This window comes from Vipera ursinii (genome assembly GCF_947247035.1).
Source record: "Vipera ursinii genome assembly, chromosome: 2".
Taxonomy (NCBI): domain Eukaryota; kingdom Metazoa; phylum Chordata; class Lepidosauria; order Squamata; family Viperidae; genus Vipera; species Vipera ursinii.
In genome coordinates, this window is record NC_139513.1 from 199,355,131 (window position 1) to 199,382,162 (window position 27,032).

Below are 27,032 nucleotides of genomic sequence, written 5' to 3' on the forward strand. Positions count from 1 at the left end.
AAAGAGTTTTTCAAAATCGAAGAACCGAAACTTTTATTTTTTATTTTTTAAAACACTTGTTTTGTAACCTTAAAATGTTGATAATGAAAACAGGAAAAGGTATAAATGGCTAACCTGACTTTCATGTATTATATTCTCTTAAATAAAACGTAAAGGCTTTCTGATACTATACTGTACATCTGCTTTTTAGCACCCCCTCAGTTTATACATAATTGTTCCTTTAATCACACACCCCTCATTTTGTAATTACATTCTGTATTTAACACAGATAAAGGAAACTGTTTAAGCTTTCTGTTTGCTTAAGTTGTTCCTCCTTAAAGATAGCGTTTATTACATAAGTGATGGTATTCTGACATTATTTATATATATATATATAAAACCAGAACAGAACTAGTGATTATTACAAAAAGGTGACCTATTAGTATCTTATTATATAATTATATAGTGTTCCTTCATCATATAATTACAATTCCCATTGACTTGATGAGCTTTGTAAGAGAAGAAATCAAGAAGAGCTCATTCATCCAAATTCTCTTTCAGGGTGGAATTCAGAATCCTGTTGTGGATGCTTGATTTGGTTGTAAGTTCTTTCTGTAATATTACAAGAATAACAAAAATATGCAGTAGAGCTAACAAAAAATAAATTCATAAATCAGTTTCCATGTCAATGCATTTCTCTTTCATGCTTCAGTAAAGCTGTAAATCCCAACAACCAAATACATTTCCTGAATATGTTCACGTTACATATTGCACTAAATTCTGCCTTGCTTAAATACAGGTAGTCCTCACTGCAATTGGAATCAACAACTCCATTGCTATGCAAATGTCGACGTACAATGTCAGTTCTGGCTCTGGTTGCAAAGCAAATCACCTGTGGTCTTTAATAAGCATAATCTCTGTCAGGTGACTCTGACTTGTAATTTCCTGGCTCTCTCCCACTGATTTTGCTTCTTGAAAGTGGCTGGGAAGGTTGCAAATGGCAACCAAGGGGATGCTACGACCACCGTAAATGTGACGCTGGCCGCAAGCACCTGAACTGCTGTCCCATGACCACTGAAACGCTGCAACAGTCGTAAGTGTGAGGACTGGTTGCAAATCTCCTTTATTGAGTGCCATTGTAACTACAAATGTTGCTGGAACAGGTGGTTGGTAAGAAAGGACTACCTGTTTAGCTTACTTGAATGAATCAAAATTGGCTGAGTCTACAGAACACATTCCCCTGGGGCCAGACATCCTGCCTCACCTGACTAAAATATTTTAATTAAAAAACAAAGCAGGAAGTTGGCACCCTGCAAAGCAAACTGCCAGCATCGCCTCTACTTTCAATGTCCCCAAAACATGAAAGTTGCAGCACAGGGCTTGGTACAGAAGTATCTACATCTGACTAGATAACAGAGAAAGATAAGCAGGGATGTTAGAACATGGGCAGGGACAACTTTTGGCAAGCCAAGGCTTTATAACTAGTTATACCCCATCAGATTGCCATACCTCGACAGGGTAATCCTTCGCAGCACCCATTTTGCAAGCCTTACCCACACCATGTTCTCAGAATTGATATATGCCAAAAAAAAGGGATGTGCTCTACACCAGGAGTATCAAACTGCCGGCCTGCGAGCTGGATGCGTCATCCGGAAGCCACGCCCACCCCATTGCCGGCAATGGCAAAACCGTTCCGATACGTTGCGCGACGTCACATGACGTCGCGAGTTTGACATGTCTGCTCTACACAAGCCAACCAAGTAATCCATGCTATAGTTTAGAGTGATTTGGGAACCCAGTGACTTGCTCTGTCAACACACCTAAAGCTGGATGGTAGGGAGTTTGTGACCAGCAGCCCAACCAGCATCACTTACCATTAGCCATGTTGGTTGGGCTGCTGTTAGGTACCAGGCATATCTGGAACATAATCGGTTTACATTCCTGATCTGAAATTACTTTGATGTTTTTATTTAAGAGTAATATCCTATACAATATTTATTCCAAAATAATCCCCACAAGATTTAGTGGGAGTTATATGCCTACATATACTTAAGTCTAGGTAGGATTGCTTGGTGGAATTAAAGTTGCTTGGTGGGATTAAATTCAAGATTAACTGTTTTTATTTCCTAAAACTTCAACCATGACAGTTCCATATTAACTGTCAGAATTAAACTGTAATAGTGCTAAGCACTACTAATTATACTTTCACAATACTCCAAATAGTAATAAAATCATTGAGACTAGCGCTATTCTAGTCAGCTCTTTCTAGCAGTGATTCTTAAAGTGTAACTCAATACAGACAAACATGTGCTAAAGATTTTTCTGAAGATTAACATCACAAAGAGACAGATGATCATATCATATCCTTTATACATTATTTGACAAGGCATGGAAAGGAATTTCACAGAGAACCAATTATCCAAAGCAAATTATTAGGAAGCAGAGAAATGGAGATGAGTCAAGAGGATCAGGTAAACAAACCAAAAGACCCTTCTCTAAACAATCCCTGGATTTAAAAGAAGAACTTGAAAAAACAAAGACATAATTCACAGAAGTGGTTTAAAATGAAGACAGTGAGAGTGAAGAGCAAAAATCATGAACTCATAAAGACATGACTTAAAGACATCATTAAGTAGGATAAACTAGGAAAAGCTGCATGTTTAAAACGGAACCGCTGGCTACACTCACTGGGGTAAATAAAAATCTTAGATTTGGATAGAAAAGGGATTGCTTAAAGACTGGTAGCTTTACAATAGTTCGACGTTATTAAGGGCCATGAAATGGATGCTTTATAGCCTGTTAAGCACTCCTGGCTGTCAGAAATGGTCACTTCCCCCCTTCACAATCACATGTTGAGTGGGCCAGCTTTATGACCAGTTGTGGCCTCCGATGGTCCTATAACCACAATTTGTGATGTTTCTGGCAAAAAAAAAGTCCATTCAAATGAACGGGTTCATTTAATGACTGCCGTGTTAATTTAACAACTGCTGCAAAGAAGTCCTTAAAATTACCTCTGGTTATGAGGGTGCTTCAACTTACGACTACAACAACTTATGACCATAATTGTGGTGTCAATTACAGTCATATGTCGAGGACTATCTGTACAAATTAGAAAATTAGTGAATGAATTGTAAACATGCATCATATTGCCTCAGTATTTTGAATGTTATATTACTTTAGAAATGGGGAAAATTTTATGATGTGATAGTGTAGTCTGAGAAAAAAGCAAAAAATGTAATCAAGGGGAAGAGGGTTGGTTGAAAGTTTTTGGCTTTTTTCACTGGGAGACAGAAGTATGTGTGAAAAAAGCTATGAAAAAGGGAGATGAGAATAAAAATAGTTAAAAATATAACCATAGAGTTGAATCAAAAGGGATAATCTGTAGTTCTCATCAATCCTAAACAATCCTTAGATCCTGAATATGTTATTTGCCACAGTTTTGATATGCAGTGATATCAAAAGTTATCCATGCTTTGGTTAGATAAGCTTAAGCCTTTGTAAAACCAAGCCCACAATGGCTATCTTTTGCACCCTAATGTTTACATTGGTGTAAATTTCAAAATTAGTGTGTGTGTATGCTACATTATAAAGGTAAAGGTTCCCCCACACATGCGTGCTAGTCGTTTCCAACTCTAGGGGCCGGTGCTCATCTCCGTTTCAAAGCCGAAGAGCCAGCGCTTGTCCGAGGACGTCTGCGTGGTCATGTGGCCGGCATGACTAGATGCCAAAGGCGCACGGAACGCTGTTACCTTCCCACCGAAGTGATCCCTACTTTTCTACTTGCATTTTTACGTGCTTTCGAATTTACATAAAAATATGTTTTACAAAAGTAATTTTTAAGAGAAGCTACTAAGTTTTAGTAAAATTGAAACTGAACTAACCACATGCTTTTCCATCTGGTCAATAATCAAAGAATATATGGATCTTCAATCCAAGATTAAAGTTATCAGTTTTCAAATGGCTTTTTAAAGTTTATTTTAATATATGTTATATTTTTCTTTTAAGTCGTGGCAAAACTTGGTGACAACATATGCACAGGGTTCTGGTGAAGGCAGTAAACCATCCATTTCAAAACAAATCGGGATGAAAAATGCAGTAAAAAGAATGTAGATAATTAAAAGAAAAGAAACACATTTCTGGGGGGGGGAGTGTCAGGGAAGAGTAGAGCGGAATTTTCAACTACAGCTAGTTAGAAAGGATTCTTCTTCCAGGAAGAGCAAAGCATGATTTTTAACTAGCAGACAGAGGATATTTTAACAGACCCATTAGCTGAAACTCTCCTAGGAATAAAACGATCCTCAGCAAAATAAGCTGGAAGGGAGAACTGTTCAAGGAAACCATTTGAAATTTATAGTAGCTTGATTATCAACTGGGATATATGAAATGAAAATATTAGATGAACACTCTTTTTACACATTTGTTTTGAGGTGCAGTTAGAAATAGGATTTGAAAAAGGGACCAAAGAAAGGGCCTGAGACCCAAGCTAGAAGACTTACATAAAAATGTAATGATTTGTTAGCCATTGTTGCAAATGGCTAAGATCTCTTGATAAAAAAGCAGAATCAAGTTTCGTTGATTAAAAAATTAAATTTGGTTTCATATAACTATAAGGTAAAGGTAAAGGTAAAGGTTCCCCCGCACGTGCGTGCTAGTCGTTTCCGACTCTAGGGGCCGGTGCTCATCTCCGTTTCAAAGCCGAAGAGCCAGCGCTTGTCCGAGGATGTCTCCGTGGTCTTGTGGCCAGCATGACTAGACACCAAAGGCGCACAGAACGCTGTTACCTTCCCACCGGAGTGGTCCCTATTTTTCTACTTGCATTTTTACGCGCTTTCAAACTGCTAGGTTGGCAGAAGCTGGGACAAGTAACAAGCGCTTACTCTGTTACGCGGCACTCGGGATTTGACCCGCCAAACTGCCGACCTTCAGATCGACAAGTTCAGCGTCCTAACCCACTGAGCCACCGCGTCCCTTTTCATATAACTATAGAATATGTTAAATTACAGGTGGGCATAGAATCAACATTATGGGTTGAGGAAGAAAAAGGTATTAGTAGCAGAAATGACATCAAGGTTTCCTATGGTCAGAGAATCTTTTGTGCAGAGAATATTATTTTTAACTGAGCTGAGAATAAAAAACAATGGGGCTATTTATATAGGATTAAGACAGGGGTGTCAAACTCAATTTCATTGAGAGCCGCGTCAGCATTGCAGTTGCCCTCAGGGGGCCGGGTGGGTATGGCCAGGGTGGGCGTGGCTAGAGTGCGTATGGCCTACTGGGTGGGCATGGCCAGCTCTACATCGTTCGCATCAAGGGTGCCTATGGGGGCCCAGGCAGAAGTGGGACAGATCTGAGGGTCTCTGGCAGAAGGAGGGTCTCTGGGCCAGGGCCAAGGCAGTGGGGGCCGTTCCCTCACTGTTTCCAGGATGGCTTCGCGGGCCACATGAAACCACTTTGCGGGCTGGATCTGGCCCCCAGGCCTTGTGTTTGACATGTCTGGATTAAGACAAGACAGAATTTAAGAAAGAAAAAGTAGCCGAAGAGCAAGTGCAATTAAAAGAATGTAAATTGTGAGAGTTGGAAAAATTAATCCCAAGAGCATGTGCCTTTATTCTACCTTGAGTTACTCGACATTCATAAAACAATCTTCAAATGTAGGCAGTCCTCAACTTATGACCACAATTGAGCCCAAAATTTATGCTGCTAAGTGAGACATTTGTTCAGTGAGTTTTGCCCCATTTTACAAATTTTCTTGCCACAGTTCTTAAGTGAATCATTGCAGTTGTTAAGTTGGCAGCCTGGTTGTCAAGTGAATTTGGCTTCCCTATTGACTTTGCTTGCCGGAAGGTCACAGAAATTGATCATACGACCCTGGGACACAGCGACCTTCCTAAATACGAATGAGTTGCCAAGCGTCGGAATTCTGATCACATGACCATGGGGAGGCTGCAACGGTCGTGGGAAAAATGGTCATAAGTCACTATTTTCAGTTACTGTTGTAACTTTGAACGGTCATTAAACAAACTGTTGTAAGTTGAGGACTACCTGTAATCCCAGACAGGATAAGGATTATCATTCCCTTCGTGCAAAACATTCACACAGCCAATGATTATTTCTTCTTCCAAGATACCGTGATTTAAGGAAACCCCTGGCTCCTATCAATACCATTACTAAACTGTAATAAACCCAATATTTAGCCTATTGCTCCAGACGTTCTACTTATTTCCTATGAATCTATGCAGTAAGGAAACACAAGTTAGACATACCAGAAAATCTGAATAACTAGGTTGGTTGGCAGATTTGCTTTTCTTGCACTCTTCTAATGATGGTTGGTTCAGGGAATATAGAGGTGTGCTTTTGGAAGGAGTCTGCAAAATGTAATTGTAATACACACCTAGTCTCAAATTACATCAGATATAAAATATAGCCAAGCAAATTGCTGTTGTAGATCTGGAGGAAATAATTGCATCTACTTTAAAAAAAATGATCAAGCAAAAGCCTGAAAACGGATGAAGTTTTTAAGATTCATATATTTCCATTTCTCTACTCATTTACTTACACTATCTGCCAGCAAATCTTACTGGTAAACTATATCTATTTTCCATTTACCATTTGGAAACCATTCCAAGTTATCCCCTTAGCAGCATATCTGAGTTAGGCCTTATCTTTGCTTTTACCGCCTTTCTTACATTCAATGAGTAAGAATTTTGTTTGACAGCACGTAAATTACTCCAGCACTGTTCCAGTGCCTGCTCTCTAGCTCTTTCGCTACAGGGACACTACCCAATATTCTTGTACTGTGCAGCTTTATCGGGCAAATTATTAGTTTATAAAGAACATGAGTTATGGAATAAAATAAGCATTTAATTAGAAATGATTTCAGATAACCACTGACATGCAAATTGCAGAACCACACCTGCCTTGAGTGATGGGGGAGAGGGGACTGTCAGACCGTTTAGTATTTGGATGGGAGACCACTAAGCTAGAAAAATAAAAAGGAAAGGAAAAAAAATCCATTCTGGAAGAAGGGAATAATTTCTTATCAAGAAAATTTCCCAGAAGTGTCCATGCAGTTCAACATAACTTGAGACTTGTTTGAGGACTAGAGCAGGGGTGTCAAACTCGCCAAGTTACGTGACGTGTCACAACTTATCATGATTTTTTTTTCCATTGCCAGCAATGCGGTGGGCACGGTTTCACCATGATACATCCAGCCCGTGGGCTGGCAGGTTGACACCCCTGGACTAGAGCATTGGCGTATAACATCTGTTTCATGTCTTACACTATTATGCAACTCATTATCTCATCCAGCTGGTTAAAACAAAAAATCAAGAATAGCATTCATAGCGATAGTTTGCTTCAATTGGCCTTTTGAGTTATTGCTTGAATGTCATCAATCAATTATTAAACATAGTTAAGAGTAACCCATTGGATTCAGATAGTTAGGTCTACATAGTATTTACCTGAAAGGTAAACCAGACCTTTTATTTTCTCTGAATAATTTATCTAAAATGAATGGGATCCTCCTTGACTCACTGAGAATATGTTACAGTAGTAAAGAGGCAGCAAGTGGCATGCCTGCCACTTACTTAGAGCACATGCGCTCACCCACTGTTTGCGCAAATGAGGATGTGCGTGTACACTCACCATCACCGCAGCCCAGTTGTAAATCCCTGGCCCACAGGTTGAGGAGCCTGCTTTAGAGCATTCTCTGAGTGGTTTACAATGTCAGCATATTGTCCCCTTAACAATCTGGCTCCTCATTTTACCAACCTTTGAAGGATGGAAGACTGAGTCAACCTTGAGTCCTGTCAGGATTGAACTCCATATTGTGGGCAGAGTTAGCCTGCAATACTGCATTCTAACCATTGCACCACCAATCTATTTATCATAGATTGATAAATAGGGATCATTTATATATCAAATAAACTTTGAAAAGTAATATCACAAGAGGTACAATTATTTGCTTACCAAAATAAGACTAAATTCTTTCTAAAAAAAATCTTAACCTCATATACACAGAGCAAAATTAAATAATCTTTCCTGATACATTTTTACAATAAAAATTATGTTGCCAGAACCAGTTAGATATGTTAATTATACATACAAACATAGAAAGCGTAGCTTGTATTCCTTTAATATCCAAAACAAACAAGAAATTAGAGGAGCTTAAGGTACTTTTGAATAAGCACTTATGGAAAGATTATTAACACTTGTCAATTCAAGTTGAGTTCAGATTTTTGCTTTTTTGTTCAAAGCTGTACTGATTCAGGAGTTTAGGTTAAAGCTTGCAAATGAAATCCAGTGTATCATATGTGGCCTCTCAAACACTTTGTTATCCTCTCTCTAATCCTGAGGGAAACTTCCCTGGATCTCAATCACCAAGCAGATCAGCCAGTAATAGAGCAATCAGGGAGAAGTATAAATCAGGCTGGCTCTTGTGTCATGTGATCCACAAATGCTTTGCCCACAATGAAAGAAACCCAGCCAATGTTGATCAAAAAGTGGATTTGCACTGTGTTCCCCCAAACCTGAAGATACAACTCCTCATTATTTTATTACCTTCAACAACCAGACCAAGTTTTAAACAGAAATGTGATCAATTTTACTCACTTTAGTTTGAGGTAACAGTTTACCAGGAACAGAAGAGCTGGTTGCTATCTTACTACAACTGGATGCTTTAAGTACAGTTAGGTTTGAGGCCACCTGAAAAATATAGTCATAGTCGGAGATAAAAAACTTGTGGACATTTCAATTAGCAGCACATTAATACTAATTTACACGAAGATATTCTTAGGTTATCTCAGTCTAGATAAAGACCTTTAAGAGTCTTCTTTTTCAGGACTACAGTCCTGTACTAGATTAAGGCAACAAAAATTCAGATAAAAGAAAGACAGGAAAAAACATAACTTCTTACTGCCATTTAGTGGGTAACAACTGTACCTGGACTGTGGAGTCCTTGGTGCTGAGCTTGGTTGTTTGCAGGTGATACTATCTAATTGGAAAATGAAACATCTGCAAGCAAACAAGCAAGCTCAGAGACCTCAAGACCTCCACAGTTCAATCCAGAGCTACATAAATTTTCTTTGATATCTGGATTAAAGTAACTATCAATTAACCAGTGGAACGGCTTGCCTCAGAAATTGTGAGTGCTCCATCACTGGAGGCTTTTAAGAAAAGGCTGGACAGCCATTTGTCTGGAGTCTCCTGCTTGACCAGGGGTTTGGTTTAGAACTTCCAACTCTGTTATCCTGTTAAAATTACCTATGCCCTGCAAACCTCCTTTCCATATGGCTGTTTTTCAATATTATTTAGAAACTGAAGTTGACTCCAAACAGAATAGCAAGTTTGGTCAAATGAAGCTAGGATTGATATGCTAATACTGTGGGATTTCCAGACCTAATTAAAAAAACAACATTCTGCTGATTTTAGCTTCTAAAGCCAGCCATGGTTTCTAGGACAGGAGTCTTCAAACTTGGCCCTTTTATGACTTGTGGACTTCAACTCCCACAATTCCTCAGCCAGCATGCCTGGCTGAGGAATTCTGGGAGTTGAAGTCCACAAGTCATAAAAGGGCCAAGTTTGAAGATCCCTGGTCTAGGACTAGCATACCTAAAGATTGACTTCTTGAGTTCTTTATCAAAAGCTATCAAAAGAGAACCTCATCAAGTGAAGTGAGCTAGGTAACTACTAGGGACTGCATCTTCTTAGTACTGGCATTAGCTGTGAAATGGCCTCATCCAAGAGGATGAGGCATCTTTGTTCTGATCTCTTGGATACCTTGGCAAAAGATTTCTCCCAGCCTTTTGCAGAAGTTGCTATCTTTCTGTTTTATGCTGTTTTTGCCACAAGTATTGGTATTGCTGTGCTATTATCGCTATTATAATTGTTACTGTTATAATTATTTTTAAAGCTGATTTTATTTCTTTCAACTGGAAATACCCTGCAACTTGTGTTAGAATATTTAAAAACTATATTTTTATTATATTATGTCAGAGTTGCTGAGCAGGAAGAAAGTTTTAGAGTGGCCTATACTACAGACAGTCAAGATAGGATTCTAATAGATTTACTCTCATTTTTTAAAAGTACGGTACTTAGTAATCCAGAAATTGCCTTTAACATACAGTAATCCCAATATATTTATCCATTTTTTTGTGCAGAATAGTTATATGGCTATTCTGAAACTATGGTAGAAATGTTTAAGGCATTCCTGACGACAATGGACCTGCTAAAACTCCCAAGATATCTGTCAGGTTCCAGGTTTTTTAAGATTTATTTTTTTAAAAAAATTGAAAGCTTCAAACATAATCTTTTATTTCCAAGAGTACGTTTGAGTCCCATACAGCTTTACAAATTGAAAATAGTCATTTGTTTCAGCCTACTATCTGACTTGAACCTCTGCTCACCTGCGCAGAAAAAAAGACAAAAATAAGAAGTAGGGAGCAATTTGGAGGCAAGGAAAGACAAGGAGAAAATTCAACAGTCCTGGGATATAGGAGTTTCAAGATCAGCCTTTCACAATAGACCAAGGGTAGGCAACCTCGGCTCTTTTATGACTCATGGATTTCAACTCCCAGAATTCCTGAGTCAGCATAGCTGACTCAGGAATTCTGGGAGTTGAAGTCCATGAGTCATAAAAGAGCCGAGGTTGCCTACCCCTGCAATAGACCCTACAATATTATATTATATTCCTGACTTTTTATACCACATCTCATTTACACACAGGACAAACACAATGAAAATTTGTTACCATCTAAGCATTCAGAAAATATTTTACTTTGCGTATTTTGTTGGGCGTTGCAGTATTCAGATGGGCAGGTCTCTTCATAGCTCCTTTTGGAGTTGCAGGCTCATCCCACTTCACTGACTGAAACATAAAAATTTATAGTAAATGTTGATACATTTTACACCAATCTACATCCAATCACGCAGGTCACCATGATCTCCACCTTTTAATTATTGTTAAAAGATGGGACGAGAATATTGACCCTTCTGTCTTTTCATTCTATCCTTCAAAAATGAATTACATTCGGATAATTGTTACTGATTAATCTAGCCAAAATTCACCTCTAACATAATTTGCAAACAGCTCCTAACCATGCTTCGAGCTCACTCATTGAGCAACTTCAAAATGGGGACAAAAAGATAGCAAAGATACAATTAGTGTGTGTGTGTGTGGGGAGAATCACTTTACTAAGTTTCAGCATTATTAGTTCAATAATGTGATGCTTACAGCTAAAAAAAATATGTAAAAGATCTGTCTTCAAGCATGAAGCCATTTTATTCCACAATAAAAGCATCAAAATCATGAATAACAACTTACTGTTTTGGGTTGATCTTTTTTAAGTTTGTATTGTTGCAGCTGATGAGCCATGGAATCAAGAAACCTCTGGCTTCTAATAAGGAAATCTGAATTATGTTCCTTCTCCCAATTTTCAATTTTTGTCTTCAGTTCTTCCTCTAACTAAATTTGTAAAAGAAATGTCCACGTTAATTATTTTGTAGTTTTAACTACCGTATGTATTTATTCTATTTCTATAGCTGCCCAACTCAACCAAGTGCCCAAGTAGTTTCAGATAAAAAAGGCTTACTCCAAGATCAGTTTCATAATACTACTTCAGAATAAAGACTTTTTACGTCTTAACTGTATTCTGTTAAAAACACACAATGCAAAGAAATCATCAATAATTCTAAGAGGTATGTCAATAGAAACATATATTTTCCATTTGAGGAATTCAGACAGGTTTATATACATACACTAAAGTTTTTGCAATCTACAGAAGAGCCTTATAAAATGAAGCTAGAATAAAAGAGCCAATATAATTATCTTAACTTCATGTTACATTGCAGCTCTTTTAACCTGCACTGTTACAGTATTTGATGTTTGTCTTTTTATTTAGAGAGATTCAAGATTGCTAATCTTCCCCAGTTACCCCTATTCTCAACACACACACATACACAAATGAGAGAAGCATTGAAAACATTGTCCTGGCATTTTACCTTTAACAACTGCTTTTGGATCTTTGAACGTTCCCTTTCGTCTTTTAGCAAGTTACCCCCTCTGTTTAGGAGCCTGCTTGGATCTGTTGATTTTTTCTAAACACAAACAGAGTACATACTGGATAACCAAACATGTATTTACCGACAGCGACTTCGATTTCACTATCAATCCTGTCATAGGGGGAATCTTCCCTCACACCTACCGCCAAAGCATAATGCTTACTGCACGTGTGCTGGAGGTAATTTTCTGATTTCATCAACTTAACGCTAGAGTAGCTTTGATTTTAGTGATCTATTTAGAACAAGAAAGCAAACCAGACAAGTCTAAAAAGTCCAAGAATATCAAAGTAATGAAATGAAAATACTGTTTATTCACTCAATGACCAGCAAAAATTGAAAGTATAACACCAAAGTAAAATCATATGGGTGAGGCAAAATATTGTACTAGCCTAACAAATTATAGGATAATATTTCTAAATAATGCATTTTCCAATTTAGATACAGGCAGTCCCCCAGTTAAGAATATCTGACTTAAGGACATCCGCTAGATATGAAGGGACTGCCTATTAGTAAAAAAAAAAAAAAAAAAAAAAAAAGGGCAGACGTTCTCTTTTCTCAAACTGACAAAGCACGGAAGCCACACAATACTTGAGGACCCGCTAAAGCGGCATGTTTTATAAAGGTAAGGTAAAGGTTCCCCCGCACATGTGTGCTAGTCGTTTCCGACTCTAGGGGCCGGTGCTCATCTCCATTTCAAAGCCGAAGAGCCAGTGCTTGTCCGAGGACATCTCCGTGGTCATGTGGCCGGCATGACTAGATGCCAAAGGCGCATGGAGCGCTGTTACCTTCCCACTGTAGTGGTCTCTATTTTTCTACTTGCATTTTTACGTGCTTTCGAACTGCTAGGTTGGCAGAAGCTGGGACGAGTAACAGGCGCTCACTCTGTTATGTGGCACTCGGGATTTGACCCGCCAAACTGCCGACCATCTGATCAACAAGCTCAGCGTCCTAACCCACTGAGTCACTGCGTCCCTCACATTTTCATATATAGTCTATTTTCAGCAGTTCCTGAAAGCATTGAGTAGGTTTAGTGCTACATTGGCTGCAGGAAGGAGAATGCCTTTTGCTATTTTTAGTAATAGGCAGTCCATCTGTATGTAAGAGTTTTGACTTAATGTACATTCTGGTTAAAGACAAGGTTAGGGAATGGAACTCGTTCATAACCCAGGGACTGTAGGAAAAGAGAAGGCAGAGCTGAGAGGGGGACAGAGTTAAGTGTGTCATCAGGTTAGAGTCATTACGTTCCCACAACTGATCCAAGTCCAACTCCTCCTGAATTCCCCTGACCCTTATCCGGCACCAAGTTCATGTTGAACTTCAGTTGACTAGATTCTTCTGTATAAATCTTCTATGCTGCAACCTAATGGATGGTCCTGCCTCTTTGCATCTGACCTGTAGGAATGTAATGACTCTAAGCTGATGATGTGATTAACTCTCCCCCCACCTGTCTGCTTTTCTCCTACAGTAATGCCTATATTGTACCTGAATCAGTTTTAAGAATGCTAGAAATTATTTTTTTTAAAAAAAGAACTGTAGTTTCCAGAGTTGAAATTGAGTTGGATTTCTTCTCTCAGTCTATTGAAATTAAAATATAAGATATAAAGAATAAGATCAATACTGAAATCAGCTTCACTGATCTCATGGCAAAAAAAACCCTATTACTTTAAATTTTATCATCATAATTGCAACACCCTTTTTCTACCATCTACATTTAAAAATCAAATATCTTTTTTCCTCTTCAGCTTACTAGGCTGACATTCTCAAAATCTGTTTTTCTGGGGAGAATGGGGAGCTATTATAACTCTTCTGGAAAATTCCAGCACTGGGCAAATACTGTGTTCTAATTCATGTCAGAAAAGAGTATTTGCTGTAAAAAATTTTTTTTAAATAATAAATTATCCCAGGCAATTAAAAAAAAAAAGCACTGAAAGAGCATCTACCTGTAATTCAATGAAGCGATCCAGAATGGCCTCCCATTTATGAATACTATCATAAACACACTTGGCTTCTTCATAAAGCACTTTTATTTTGAAAAGTTCCTCATCATGATGGTTCAACAATTCTTCTGAGAAATTTTCTATATAAACCAGAAAACACACCTTTCATTAAACCTCGCAAAAAATAACAAGACTAGAAAACACAAATTCATTGTGTCTGAACCCAGAAAATGTTTTACCATTTGTCCCACTATTCCAGTAAACAAGAGAGATAGTCCTTGGGTTGCATTCAAAGTTATGATGCTGCTGAAATAGGAAGACTTGTAAAGAGTCCTCAGAGTTCTGGCTGTCGTAGCATTCCCAGTGACGTGTTTGTGATCTGGGTACTCTATGCCAGAGGTCCCCAACCTTTGGGGCATCAGGGACCGGTTCCATGGAGAGAGTTTTTACACGGACCGGAGGGGGCGTGGTTTTATGTCCTGCCTGAATCCCGCAAATGGGGCTCAATAATGTCATGGTGGAAATCCTAGCAAGCTAAGACGGGAGCATTTTATTGCTGCAGCAAAAGAACAAGAAGCTATATGACAAATAATAACTGAGAATAGAATGGTTCTAGATATGGTATTGTCATCCAAGAGAGGTGTGCGTGCGTTAATTGGACAACAGTGCTGTGTGTGTATTTACTATATGTATATTCCAGACAAATCAGAGGAAATCCAGAACTGAGCTGCACACATAGCAATGATAGCTGCAATCCCACACATTAAAAAAATGGGAAGGCTGGTGGCATTGGCTGACAGGATGGTTACCTGATTTCAGCTAGTTGAAAACCCTAATAATGAGGCTGATGGGTAGTCATTGTTCTCTTAATCACCTGTTGTGGATTACAATGCCTTCCACTTTGCCTTTCTGCCTGTAGGCAAACTATGGGGTCTACCTGTACAGGGATATTAATGCTGGGTGAATCTTGAAAAATTAAATCATTTTCAGATTCAAAGGGGGGGGGGGGGAAATGATGGGCTGGATGCCAAAACAAAGCAAGATTAAGCATATACTTCAAAAGAGGTCAGGAAGCTTGTAATTGGGGGGTTTGTGTGGCAAGAAGAATGTTTATTCACAGGGAATATGCAGGTGTAAAGCTTGTAACAGTTCTGTGTGGTTAAACAGCCAGTAATAGTAACAGAAGACTTAGGTATCTTGCAAGCTCAGTTAAAAGCTAGGAACAGAGATGGCCTGGATCAAATAGGATGTGCATTAGATAACTCCTGAAACATTCATTAGCCAAGGCTTAGGAATAGGGACAGCTAGAGACCAATAGAATAATTGTTAGATTATTGAAATGTTTATTAGATGATATTTCCTATATATCTCACCTTATCCCACCTTCTACTTTAGACCAAATATATAAAACTTTATTAATTCTGATTCAAGGTTCCTTGGCATTTTGGCCAGGACCCCTTTTCTTGGAGCGCTTCAATAAAAGACAACAAAACCTGCACCTCGTGTCTGGTGTTCTTCATCGGCCTCAGCACCAGGCTCAGACCCGAATCGGGGACATCATCTATGTCATCAAGGCTAGCTGCAATCATATGATCATGATTTCGTATGTTTCTTGCCAACTTCCCACAAGTCAATGGGGAAGCTAGCAGGAAGTTTAAAGTTGTTCCCGCTACTTTTTCACTCATGCCCACAGCAACCCTCTCACTTGCTTTTTTTTTATCTCTGCTTTCAAGCACAGGACTTCCCATGAGTAAAGTAAATAATGATTGCATTTAAAATTTAAAAACATATGCTACAATGAATTACCATCATAAAAGGGCTGAAATGCGGCTTTTTGTTCATCGGTATAAAAGCATTTTTGCCAATAGCTCTCAAGCTCTTGCCGGACTTTCAAAGTAATTTCTTTAAGTTTCTCTTTCTTCAGCTCTTCTAGGGTTTGTAGTTCTTCCTCCCACTAATGAAAACAAGATGAAACCATTAATTGTCAATGGTTACAAAACACACTTAACTTGCTACATTCGCATTAGTCGTGGAGAGAGAAGTCAAAATTCTCCTTCTATTACCATATTTATGGCTTCGCAGATGGAAGACTGGCTGGTCATTTTTGTGAGCTGTTCTCGTTTTTCTTGTGGCCACTGAAGTCTGTCCCATAGAAGTTGAACCGCTTTCATTACGCCCTCCTTGGCGGCTGTCAGAGACTCTTTCTTCTTCTGCAACTACAAAGGCACACTCAAATCAGTATATGCAAAAAAAAAGTTATCTAAAGAATGGAGAACTAAGAGTTTGCTCTAGCGGTCAAGACACTAGGCTAGAAAGTGGGAGTGTGTGAATTCTAATCCCACCTTAGCCATAAAACTTAGCTGGGTGACTTTGGGCCAGTCATCTGTCTCAGCCCAACTCATTCTGCAGGGTTGTTGTTGTGGGGAAAATATAAGGAGGAAGCTGCGTTGGATATGTTCACAGCCTTGAGTTATTTGTAAAGATAATAAAGATGGGATACAAATAAAAGCTAAGGCAAGTGAGGTGTGTTTCTCTTTAAATAGTAGCCTAAAGGGAAAAGCAAGTCAGATCTAACAGAACCTATGTTGACCAGATAAGTCAATAGGGGGAAAAGGCCCAGTTTCCATGTCCCTTTGCTCAGTAAAGGATAATGGTTGATACTGGAACATGATCTCTTTCTGTCTCTGTATGTATGTTCAAACATTGTAAGAGACTGAAAACAACAATAATTAAAACGCTATTAAATAGCTTTTAATAAGCATAACCTTAACCTTGTCAATCGTTTGCACAGGCTGCTGATATTGGACAGATCCAAAAGATGAGCCTGAACTAAAGGAAACACTGATTAAGTTAATTAAAACCTGATTTATTATCATCTTTACCATCACCCCTTTGTAATGTTACAAAGTCTAGTATAGGGGTGGGCGTCAAGCCCAATCGCATCACAGGCCGTATCACGATGTATCGGGATCTGTGGTGCCTTTGCAGGGCCACATCCGGCCCACAGGCTGCATGTTTGACATGCCTGGTCTACTACAGGGCTTTTCAACCTTTTCACCCATTGTACCACTTTTAGGATATGGCAACATCCGAGTACCACCTGTCGCCTGGCAAGGTGTCAAAAACTTGATGACCAAAAACAAACAAACAAAAAAAGGAAATGAAATGAAGTGCAGGTAGTCCTTGACTTACAATAGTTCGCTTAGTGACTGTTCAAAGTTACAATGGCACTGAAAAAAGTGCCGCCCAAGCCACAGCCCAGCAAGACACCTGCCTGCCTGCCCACCCGGCAGCGCTCTTCCTCCTGTCCGAGGTTTTCATTCTGTTGTGGATTGGCAGCAGGGGTGGGGGTGTTTGGTTTTTATCCCCCCCCCACTTCTGCTGGGTGGTTGCAGCAGGTTTTGGTCACTTCACATAACCCTGGGACACTGTGACCGTCATAAATATGAATCAGTTGCCAAGCATTTGAATGTAAATCACATGACCCTGGAGATGCTGCAACATTCCAGCTGATCGGCGCTTCTTCTGGGCTCAGCAGGTGCGCCAGGATCAGCGCCGAACTCCAGCTGGACCCTGGCACTGATCTTGGCGCTTCCACTGAGCCCTGACAGCCCTGCAGCTCCAGCCATCTCTCACTCAGGCTTGTGTGGTGCTCCCACCGGTTCAGCTCATTTCCCTCCCTCTCTACCACTTTTCTAGGATGGTCGCATATCACCTGCTAGATGCTAATGTACCACAGGTGGTACACGTACCACTGGTTGAAAAGCCCTGGTCTAGCAGACTGATAAACCACGTTGTATAAATGCTATGAATCCACACCAAGAAAAACTGAGATGCTTTCCCTTTGGAGCCTTCCTTGCTGTTTATGAAATAGGATGTTAAAAGTTAATAGTTCCAAGTCGTCGATTCACTCATATGAATAGAATCTTTTGCACAAAAAAGCCCGACCTGATGGATAAGCAGTTGGAGATCTTCAAGGTATTTTTGGGTAAGGCAAATATACCCTTCTTCGTCGTCACATAATGTATTATTTTCCAGTGTTCCATCGGGTATGTGCCCAATTTCTTTACTGTATAGTCTGATTTCTCTTCTCAGCTTATGAAACGCCTCTAATCTTTGTTCCTGTTCAAAGAAATAATAGATGAAACGTCTTAAAAGTTAAAGAGCTCGTTTTAATTTGTTCCATTTGTTTAGAATCTGCCCAACTCATAATAGCGCAAAGGAAATTAAATACCGTATTAATACAGTATCTGTATTTGTGCATTCTGTTATTTATGTCACTGTTAACCGCCCTGAGTCCTTAGGGAGAAGGGCGGTATACAAATCAAATCAAATCAATCAATCAATCAATCAATCAATAAATAAGGGGGGGGGGGGGAAAACCAAGATTAAAAAAAAACAAATACAAGAACGAATAAGATGGGCAGGCACGGCAGCAGTGAAGATACACTTCCTACCGTAGTTCCTAAAAGATAACGCCGATTGAAAGGGTCTGGAGCAGGGGTCGGCAACCTCGGCTCTTTTATGACTCGTGGACTTCAACTCCTAGAATTCCTGAGCCAGCATAGCTGGCTCAGGAATTCTGGGAGTTGAAGTCCATGAGTCATAAAAGAGCCGAGGTTGCCGACCCCTGGTCTGGAGCATGCCCATCTTGTTGGCTCATATCAGCCAGGCAGATAGCACGAAAGAGAAGACAGCCCCCTTAAAACATGGCCGTTTCAACAAACCTGACTCCATGTATTGGCTGCATCGTGCAAAATATTCTGATGTGCTCTTTCGTTACTTTTCTTCTTTATGTTTGTTTTACTTGGTTTTTGCATACTGTTCCAAAGGCTGGTTTTATTCTAAGCTGCTAAGAGACAACTTGGGTGGGATGGGCAGCCATGTAAATTCGATAAATAATTCACTTATGGTCCAGCTAGCTAGGGAGATGCCACCCTGAAGGTCCTCGGGAAAACTGTCCCCCACAAAGAACCTTGTAAGAAGAGGTTATTAGTTGACTTTCCATTAATCATAAAATAGAATCTCTGCACGTTCCTCCATTTCATGCTTAATTTGATTACAAATTCTTCGCATATTCTGAAGTTTATCTTCTGGCAGCAAACTTTATATAATTTTCAGTGCAGACGAGATGAAAAACAGAGAGATCTCACCGTGCTCACTCATTCTTTTTCGCTCAAGAAAACAAAGCGCTCATTTAGCTTATTTTTTTTCAATGCAATGTCTGATTTGCTAATGAAGAAATATAAATCAGTACCGTACCTTTACTTCCAGAAGATCTGTAATATGTTCTTGTAGTTCTTCCAGCTCTGCGCTACTCGGAATGCTGCCAGTAGGGATATAATAAGGGGCTACACAAAGCTCTGTACACAACGCTTGATCTTTTCGCTGTAACTGTGTCAACTTCTCCAGCCTCTCCTGTTTTTCTTTAACAGCCCTTTCTAAAGCTATTCGATATTCCTTCTCCAACTGAAGAATAGTTAGCCCATCAGCAGCCTGTAAAGTTATACAGCAAATATAGATATATATATATATTTAGCACTTCTGTGAGTGGCCTCTCTCCGATTGTTTGCTGATTCTACTAGGACAGAACAGAACAGAGCTGGAAGGGACCTTGGAGGTCTTCTAGTCCAGCCCCCTGCTCAAGCAGGAGAACCTATACCAGGGGTGTCAAACTCAATTTCATTGAGGGCCGCATCAGCATTGCGGTTGCCCTCAAGGGTGGGTATGGCCAGGGTGGGCGTGGCCTACTGGGTGGGCGTGGCTAGAGCGCATATGGCCTACTGGGTAGGCGTGGCCAGCTCTACGTCGTTCGCATCAAGGGTGCCTATGGGGGCCTGGACAAGAGTGGGACAGATCTGAGGGTCTTTGGCAGAAGGAGGGTCTCTGGGCCAGGGACAAGGCAGTGGGGGCCGTTCCCTCACTGTTTCCAGGATGGCTTCGCGGGCCACATGAAACCACTTCACGGGCCGCATCTGGCCCCCAAGCCTTGTGTTTGACATGTCTGACCTATACCATTTCAGACAAGTGACTGTCTAGTCTCTTAAAAACCTCCAGTGATGGAGCGCCCACAATTAAATAGGGTTGGTTCTGCTATGTGAAAAGAGCCGGAGTCAAGCCACCCCATGGTCGCCAAAGAGTTTGGGGAGCATTAATCCTCAACCATCCCCCACCCCCAGGCAGGAAAAGTCCCAGAGTGAAGGAGAAATGTGGAGAGACTTCCCAGCTCACTAGATCTAGTACAGCAGGCTCCGTGTTCCATCATTACAACTGGACCTTGGAGACACACCTTTTCTATGGCTAACCTTCATGCTGTGAAACAATGTCAGCTCACCCACAAAGTCCACCTGGCCCAGATCCTGTGGTTTTAAGGGAAAGACTTAAAACATGGTTCTTTCAGCAAACCAGTGGGTGATTTGTAACCCTATGCTAACATTGGCATTTTACAGCTTGATTCTTTTTATTTTCTTCCCCAATATAGGTAGCTAAGTGTAAATTCCAAAGGTGAGGCTACAGTGGTTATTAATTATCTTGGCTAATTCTCTTCCTACAAGGGAAGAGGTTTTGGGGTTTTTGGGGGGTGGAGTTTGCTTTATGTTGCCTGCTGAGTCTTGGCTAAAAAAAAAGGTCAAAATATTCAAATAGCAGAACATCTCTGGGGAGTTGCAGAGCAAGAAATATCTGGTGCTAAATAGGTGCTGGGACTCTACAACACTGAGATGCGAGAAGCCTCACACTTACCATTGGTAGCATGGAACTCCAATTTATAGAAGTAAAAAACAATAGGCAGCTGTTTACAAAACTCCTTAGCCAATGAACAACTGAACAATCAACTGAAATAAGCTTATTACTCTCCCCTTTTCCTGAGAAACACACTATTTTCCCCCCAATTTGCTTCAAAAAGAAATCCCTCAGAAAATTCCTATCTCCATCATCAAGCTGCATTCAATTTAATTTACAGTTGTTTTTTAAATACTCATCACTAAAAAAGTCAAAGCAGCTTAGCGTTTAGAAAATGCTAATAAAAAAATTCTAAAACATTAAAAGCAGTAAATACCGAAACCATCCATTGGATATTAATTTGTACTGCAATTTTAAAAAATCAATTAGGGCATGAAATTAAGGAGAAGAAGAGACAGTCTGGATGATTTTTATTTTCTGCAAAGTCTTTATAATAAAGACCAACTTAATTTCCACCAGATTCCTATTTCACACTTTGAATGTGCCTACCAAGAAAATTATAATACAAAACCACTGGAAACAAACATTGGACATTCTCAAAACATGTGTCACATATCGGATAATATCCTATTTTTGATAATACACAGATTCCATGTATTCCATCACAGATAGTGAAATACAAATGAAATGGTATTTTCAGAATTGTGCCAAGATGAAATTATAAATAAAAGTCATTTATGGCAGGTTAATAGCACTTTAGTTTTCTGTTCTTGGGAACAATCAGCAGCTGAAAAGCACTTACCTTGTAAGGGTCCAGACCAAGTTGATCTCTCAATATATTCAGCTGATTTTTCTGAATTTCAATGTCATTTTCAATTTTTTCTTTCAAACTCCTTTCTTCATCGATCATATCGTTCAGTAGCATCTGTCCAGAAACCCCCATGAAACATGTCAGCATGGGTTTCTCACTGATTTAACAGTTGAATTGCTTACTTGACCAGAACCCATCAGAATCTGTAGCTAGAATAAAGCCTGTCAAATAACCCAGGATTTGATGTGTGTCCAGGGGCAGCCAAAAAAAGGTATCAGATTGTTGTTAGTCATGGCTTTCATTCATGAGTGTAATGAAGAGTTTTGCTGACTCTGTTTCCTCTGTAAACCTCATGCCATTTTTACACAAGGTTTCACTGAAAACAAATTTGGGGCATGACAACAAAATCGAGAATAGTTAAAACTAGTCCTCCATATTTTCCTGCTACAAGCCAAATGTTGCGATACATCAGGCAAATAAAATGATTGCTTACTAAAAAAGTGAAAAACCGAGTACCTGTAGTTGGGAAGAAGGCTTTGAGTTTATAATACCTTGATCTAAACTATATTAAAGTGGCAGTTGCTGAGAGACGTGTTGATACTTGCATTAAAGATATACACCTCTTCCCTTGCACAATTTATTTTGCAGGGGGGAAAAAAGTACTGTACCCTGTTTTTGGTGCTTTTAACTTTCCTGTATGGTTAGAGAGATATGTATTGGATTTAATGGATCTTTCAAAGGCCAGCTTTCCAGGTTTTTAAGTAGCTGCCCTAAGCACATCAATGTTTTTCACACATTTCCAAAGGGGATAATATATTCAAACAAGCGAATTTTACTTGAAGCGTAATACATCTTAGAGTAACATCCCTCCCCCCCCCCGCCCCGCCAAGGTTTTACAAAAAGAAATGCTAGCTATCTTTATTTGAATACAGCATGCAACCTTTAAGAAACATATTTCCCGTAAAATTTGCAAAGAGCTTCTTTGCACAGGACGACTAAATAGGGGGGGGAAAATGATAAGACAATCTGCTAAGGTGCCCCTCCTCCAGTTTCTGTGTTGTATTTTGAAGAATTCAAGATAACATTCTGTTTAATATTTTCCCAATTATCTTCCCATCAAGTAGCTTTCCTTTTCTAGTTTCAAAATCTCTGAAAAGCCTGAATTTTTATCATTACAATGAAAGGCTAGAATTACGCAGAATAGTCTGATCTCCAAACACATTATACATTTCAGAAACTTTACGTGGCATTGTCCACATTTTTCCCAGCTGTTGACTTTGTCTCAGGCAGCAACTTTACCTATTTGAGGCCTCAAAGTACTACAATTGCGATGTTCCACTGACGCTGCGACATTTCCAGGTACGTGGAGTGAAATCATATTGGACCTTTGGGGGGGGGGGCAATTTGAAAATGAAAATGCATCTTAAACTTAGACAAGAACTATTTAAAAATTATTCTGCTGAGAATGGTTATTTGGAGATAATCATAAGCTAGCATGATCACAGGCAGACTGCCTTTAACCTATCTCTATTTTTCTTCAATGAAACCAACATTTCTAATGGAACAACATTTGATGCCCGATATCAAATTATACCACAAAATAGCAATTTTCCCCTAAAATGGGTTCTGGGAATAGGTATTGGATGTTTCGTGCAATCCAATGCAACACAAGACACTTTACATTTCAAAGCTGTCACTCTGATCCATACCTCAATGTGGGACTTTGCAACCTGCATGCGTTCAAGCTGCAACTCTTTGCTAATTCCCATTGCATTCCACAAATCTAGGAGCTTTCCCAGTGACTGATTCACACTATTAACCAGGGAAGAAGCCAAAATTTCACTGAAAAAGAAAAGAGAGTAATTTCAATGTCACGATGACACTTAATGCACGCATTGCTTTTACTCCCAAATGTGCTTTTTCAAGTAATTACCGAGTGTAGCCCAAGTCACCCAGCTGGCTCAATGCCTAAGGTGGGACTGGAACTTACTATACCAACTGGCTCTCCAAAACCTCTGTTATTGGAGGCATAAAAGTACAATAAATGTAAATACCTAATCAAAGAGAAGTCTACAAGGATACAGGTGCTCCCGTGACTGAGAAGACTAGAAATTTGATTAAGTACATTAAATATAAACATAAATTTCCCAGATTTCCACTCAACCATAAATCTCAGTGGAAAACGCCATAAGCTTAATAACAAAAGATTAATTTACAGTAATGCATTTAAGTGTTCAGAACACACACACACACACACACACACACCTTGTTTTGAAACAAAGTTGTAAAATAAGCAAATGTTGTTGTCCACTGTGTAGTTTTAACTGTCCACATAAGATGCAACCGGAGATGGACAGGGAAGCCCCAGAACATCTTTCCCAAAGCAAGCCGGTGACTTTATGTAGCTTAAAGACACACAATTGTGTAGCTTTAAAAAAACCCACAATTGATATTTATTTATTTATTTATTTTTGGGACTTATATGCCGCCCTATCTCCCGAAGGACTCAGGGCGGCTAACAACAATAAAAAACAATACAAAAATTAAAAAAGAATTAAATAACAGCCCCAAAATAAATTAACTACACAGTTAAAAATTAAAACATATTTAAAAACCCATCATCAATCCAGGTCAGCCTGATGGAAGAAGAAAGTTTTGAGGTCGCGGCGATATGATAGAATAAAGGCATCCTAGAATCCGGTTTGACTCCTGGGACTTCATGGACACACCCATGCTAATTTTTTTTATTATTATTATTTTGGGCAGCCAAATACAAGTGGTTAACCACTGCCTTCTTTTAGTCTTGTTTTAAATGAATGAATGAACCTTTATTGTCAAAGTACAACCATGTATACATTGAGATTGGCTGAGCCTCCCTTCGTGCCCCCATCCCCCAACTCACAGTGACAACAAACCCTCCATCTTATTACACCATGTGAACTAATTGCACAACACACCGGCCTTGCAAGTCAATTCTGCATAAAGTTTATAAAAATTATTTCCCGTTCAAAAGTCTAACAGCCCATGGATAAAAGCTGTTTTTCAGCCTGTTGGTGCGGCTGGCTATACTCCTATCCGATGGTAGGAGAGTAAAGAGATACAGACCAGGGTGTGAGTCATCCCTGAGAATTTTCCTCACTCTTCCAAGGCAGTGAGCCCTGGCGATGTCATCCAGTGGTGTCAGGGAACAGCCCACAATGTCTTGTGCTGTGCTCACCACCCTCTGTAATGCCTTCCTATCCTTGGCTGTCAGACCAGCATACCAAACTACAATACCATACGAGAGGACACTCTCTATAGTAGACCGGTAAAAGAGGGTCATTAGCCATTGTTCTACCCTGTTCTTCCGCAAGACCCTGAGAAAGTGAAGCCTCTGTTGGGCCTTTCTGGCCACCTGGGTTGTATTAACTGTCCAGGTCAAATCTTCGCAGAGGTAGACTCCCAGAAATTTAAGGGAGGAAACTCTCCCCACACAGTCCTCCCCAATGTAAAGTGGGGCAGGTTCCTCCTTTTTCCTCTGGAACTCTAGCACCATCTCTTTCATCTTGCCGATGTTCAGGTGCAAGTTGTTGTTACAACACCATATGGATAGTTTTTGTACCTCCGCCCTGTATGCTGTCTCATCCCCACCTGTAGTAAGACCCACCACGGTCGCATCATCTGCGAACTTAATTATCACAGTAGATGGGTCGGATGATACACAGTCATATGTGTACAAAGAGTAGAGGTAGGGGCTAAGCACGCAGCCCTGTGGCGAGAGCCGGTGCAAAGCTTCAGGGGGGTAGACAAAGCAGACCCGACCCTCGATGTTTGTAACTGGTCCCTAAGAAAGTCTTGAATCCAATTGCAGATGGGGGGGGGCGATTTCAAGCTTCTCGATGAGAATGCTCGGCAAAATGGTGTTGAAAGCAGAGCTATAATCGACAAAAAGCATCCTGACATAACTTCCAGGTTTCTCAAGATGACTTGCTACAGAGCGTAAAGCAGTAGCTAGGGCATCGTCTGTCGACCTGTTCTCCCCCTATAGGCAAATTGATGTTTATCAAAATCCATCCCTGTCCATCTTTTTTTTTTAAAAAAAAAATTCCCAGACCATAACCCTGGTCTTTGGGTGTGAATTATAACCAGCCATACAAAGCTTTCAGGGCTTAGCTGTCAAAAGATGAAACCCTGTTGCAGCTGGGGGATTAGCCTCCTTCTGACCTTCCGAGGCTGCTTTTCGAGGGGCAGAGAGTGCGCCATGGCGATAAAGGGCTTCTCCCCACTCCCAAGGGAGCCGAGAAGTCCGGTCGCCGCTCAGCTCTGCAGAGGCAGACGGTTCCCTTCCCAACGACCCACCCAGCCTGGCTTCAGAAAAGTCCTTCCCCCTCTTACCTTTCCCGCAGAAGTTTCGCCATGAGAAGCCTTAGAGACGGCCGTTGCCGCCGCCGCCGCCGTTCCCTCTCCAAGGAAAATCCGAACGGGATGCTTAAACCAAGACTAAAAGCCGCAGACGCCCCACGCCGCCAAAATTCAAACCGTTCGATCGAACGGCAAGCTGGGCCCGGCGCGCCTTTTGATTGGTCAAACGGACAACCATTAGGGCGTCATTTCCGGCACTGCCGAAGCAGCAAATCAACGGGAGAGAAGGAAATGAGAGAGGGTGAAGCTCGCTCGCCTTTAAGACCCACCCACCCACCCCCGGCTATAACTGACAGCAAACAGCACTCCTTATTACCACTGATGGCGTTACTTAGTTAGGGTAGTGATACGTCTGCAAGAAAACAAGCAAGCTCAGAGAACACCAAGGACCCCCTCGTGTCAACCCTTGAGCTACAAATTCATTGATTACACCGTGCAGGGGTCTTCAAACTTGGCCCTTTTATGACTTGTGGACTTCAACTCCCAGAATTCCTCAGCCAGCCATGTTGAAGTCCACAAGTCATAAAAGGGCCAAGTTTGAAGACCCCTGCTTTAATGCTTAGGATTCGTTGAAAAACTGGTGGCTGAAGCTTTCATTGTTATGAATGCTATGGAGAGAACAGACCGTTTTATTTATGTTCTACCCCAGAAAAACATGAAATGAACCTAACCAAGGCTACAGTAGGTAGTTTGTTTTGAACAATCAGGAGTCGATGGGAACTTCTTTTGACTAGAGCCGGCTGCCTCTGAATACACAATACAGCCACTCTGCCTAATGAGTTCTCAGAGATCTTCAAGGAGTTAAAAAGAAAAGGCTGGACTGGGTCTAATTTGCAGAATAGTACTGACACTCAGCAAAGAGGGAGGACAAGCCATTTGAAATAAGGGACCAGCTGGCTGAGGAATTCTGGGAGTTGAAGTCCACAAGTCATAAAAGGGCCAAGTTTGAAGACCCCTGGATTACAGCCTTTGTTTTCCTCTCCCATCGCAATCCTTCCGTTTCCTCGGAAATGCGCCCCCTAGTACTGGCTGGGGTTTCTTACTCCAATGAGGATAAATTTCTTGCGAGACGGCTCCGTCCAACGAGGCTTTCACTTGGCATCGGACGGAAACCGTTCGCTTGCTTTTGGCACAAAATGCCATCTGGCTTGAAAGGAAAAGCAGGA

At 40.4% G+C, this 27,032-nt stretch overlaps 1 protein-coding gene across 1 annotated transcript; it reads right to left on the reverse strand.

Moving 5' to 3' along the window:
* LOC310633514 (protein regulator of cytokinesis 1-like) lies at positions 1-26,954 on the reverse strand. The gene is made up of 15 exons (XM_083351234.1): positions 26,910-26,954; positions 25,840-26,063; positions 23,175-23,307; positions 21,457-21,579; positions 19,236-19,469; positions 17,922-18,095; positions 16,037-16,189; positions 15,780-15,927; positions 13,977-14,113; positions 11,977-12,072; positions 11,300-11,440; positions 10,754-10,843; positions 8,590-8,682; positions 6,243-6,344; positions 1-591 (listed from the first exon to the last, which is right to left on the reverse strand). Exons 2-15 carry the CDS (start codon positions 25,860-25,862, stop codon positions 517-519), a joined length of 1,722 nt encoding a protein of 573 aa, XP_083207360.1. The 5' UTR covers positions 25,863-26,063; positions 26,910-26,954; the 3' UTR covers positions 1-516.
* Between the last annotated feature and the right edge of the window lie 78 nt (positions 26,955-27,032).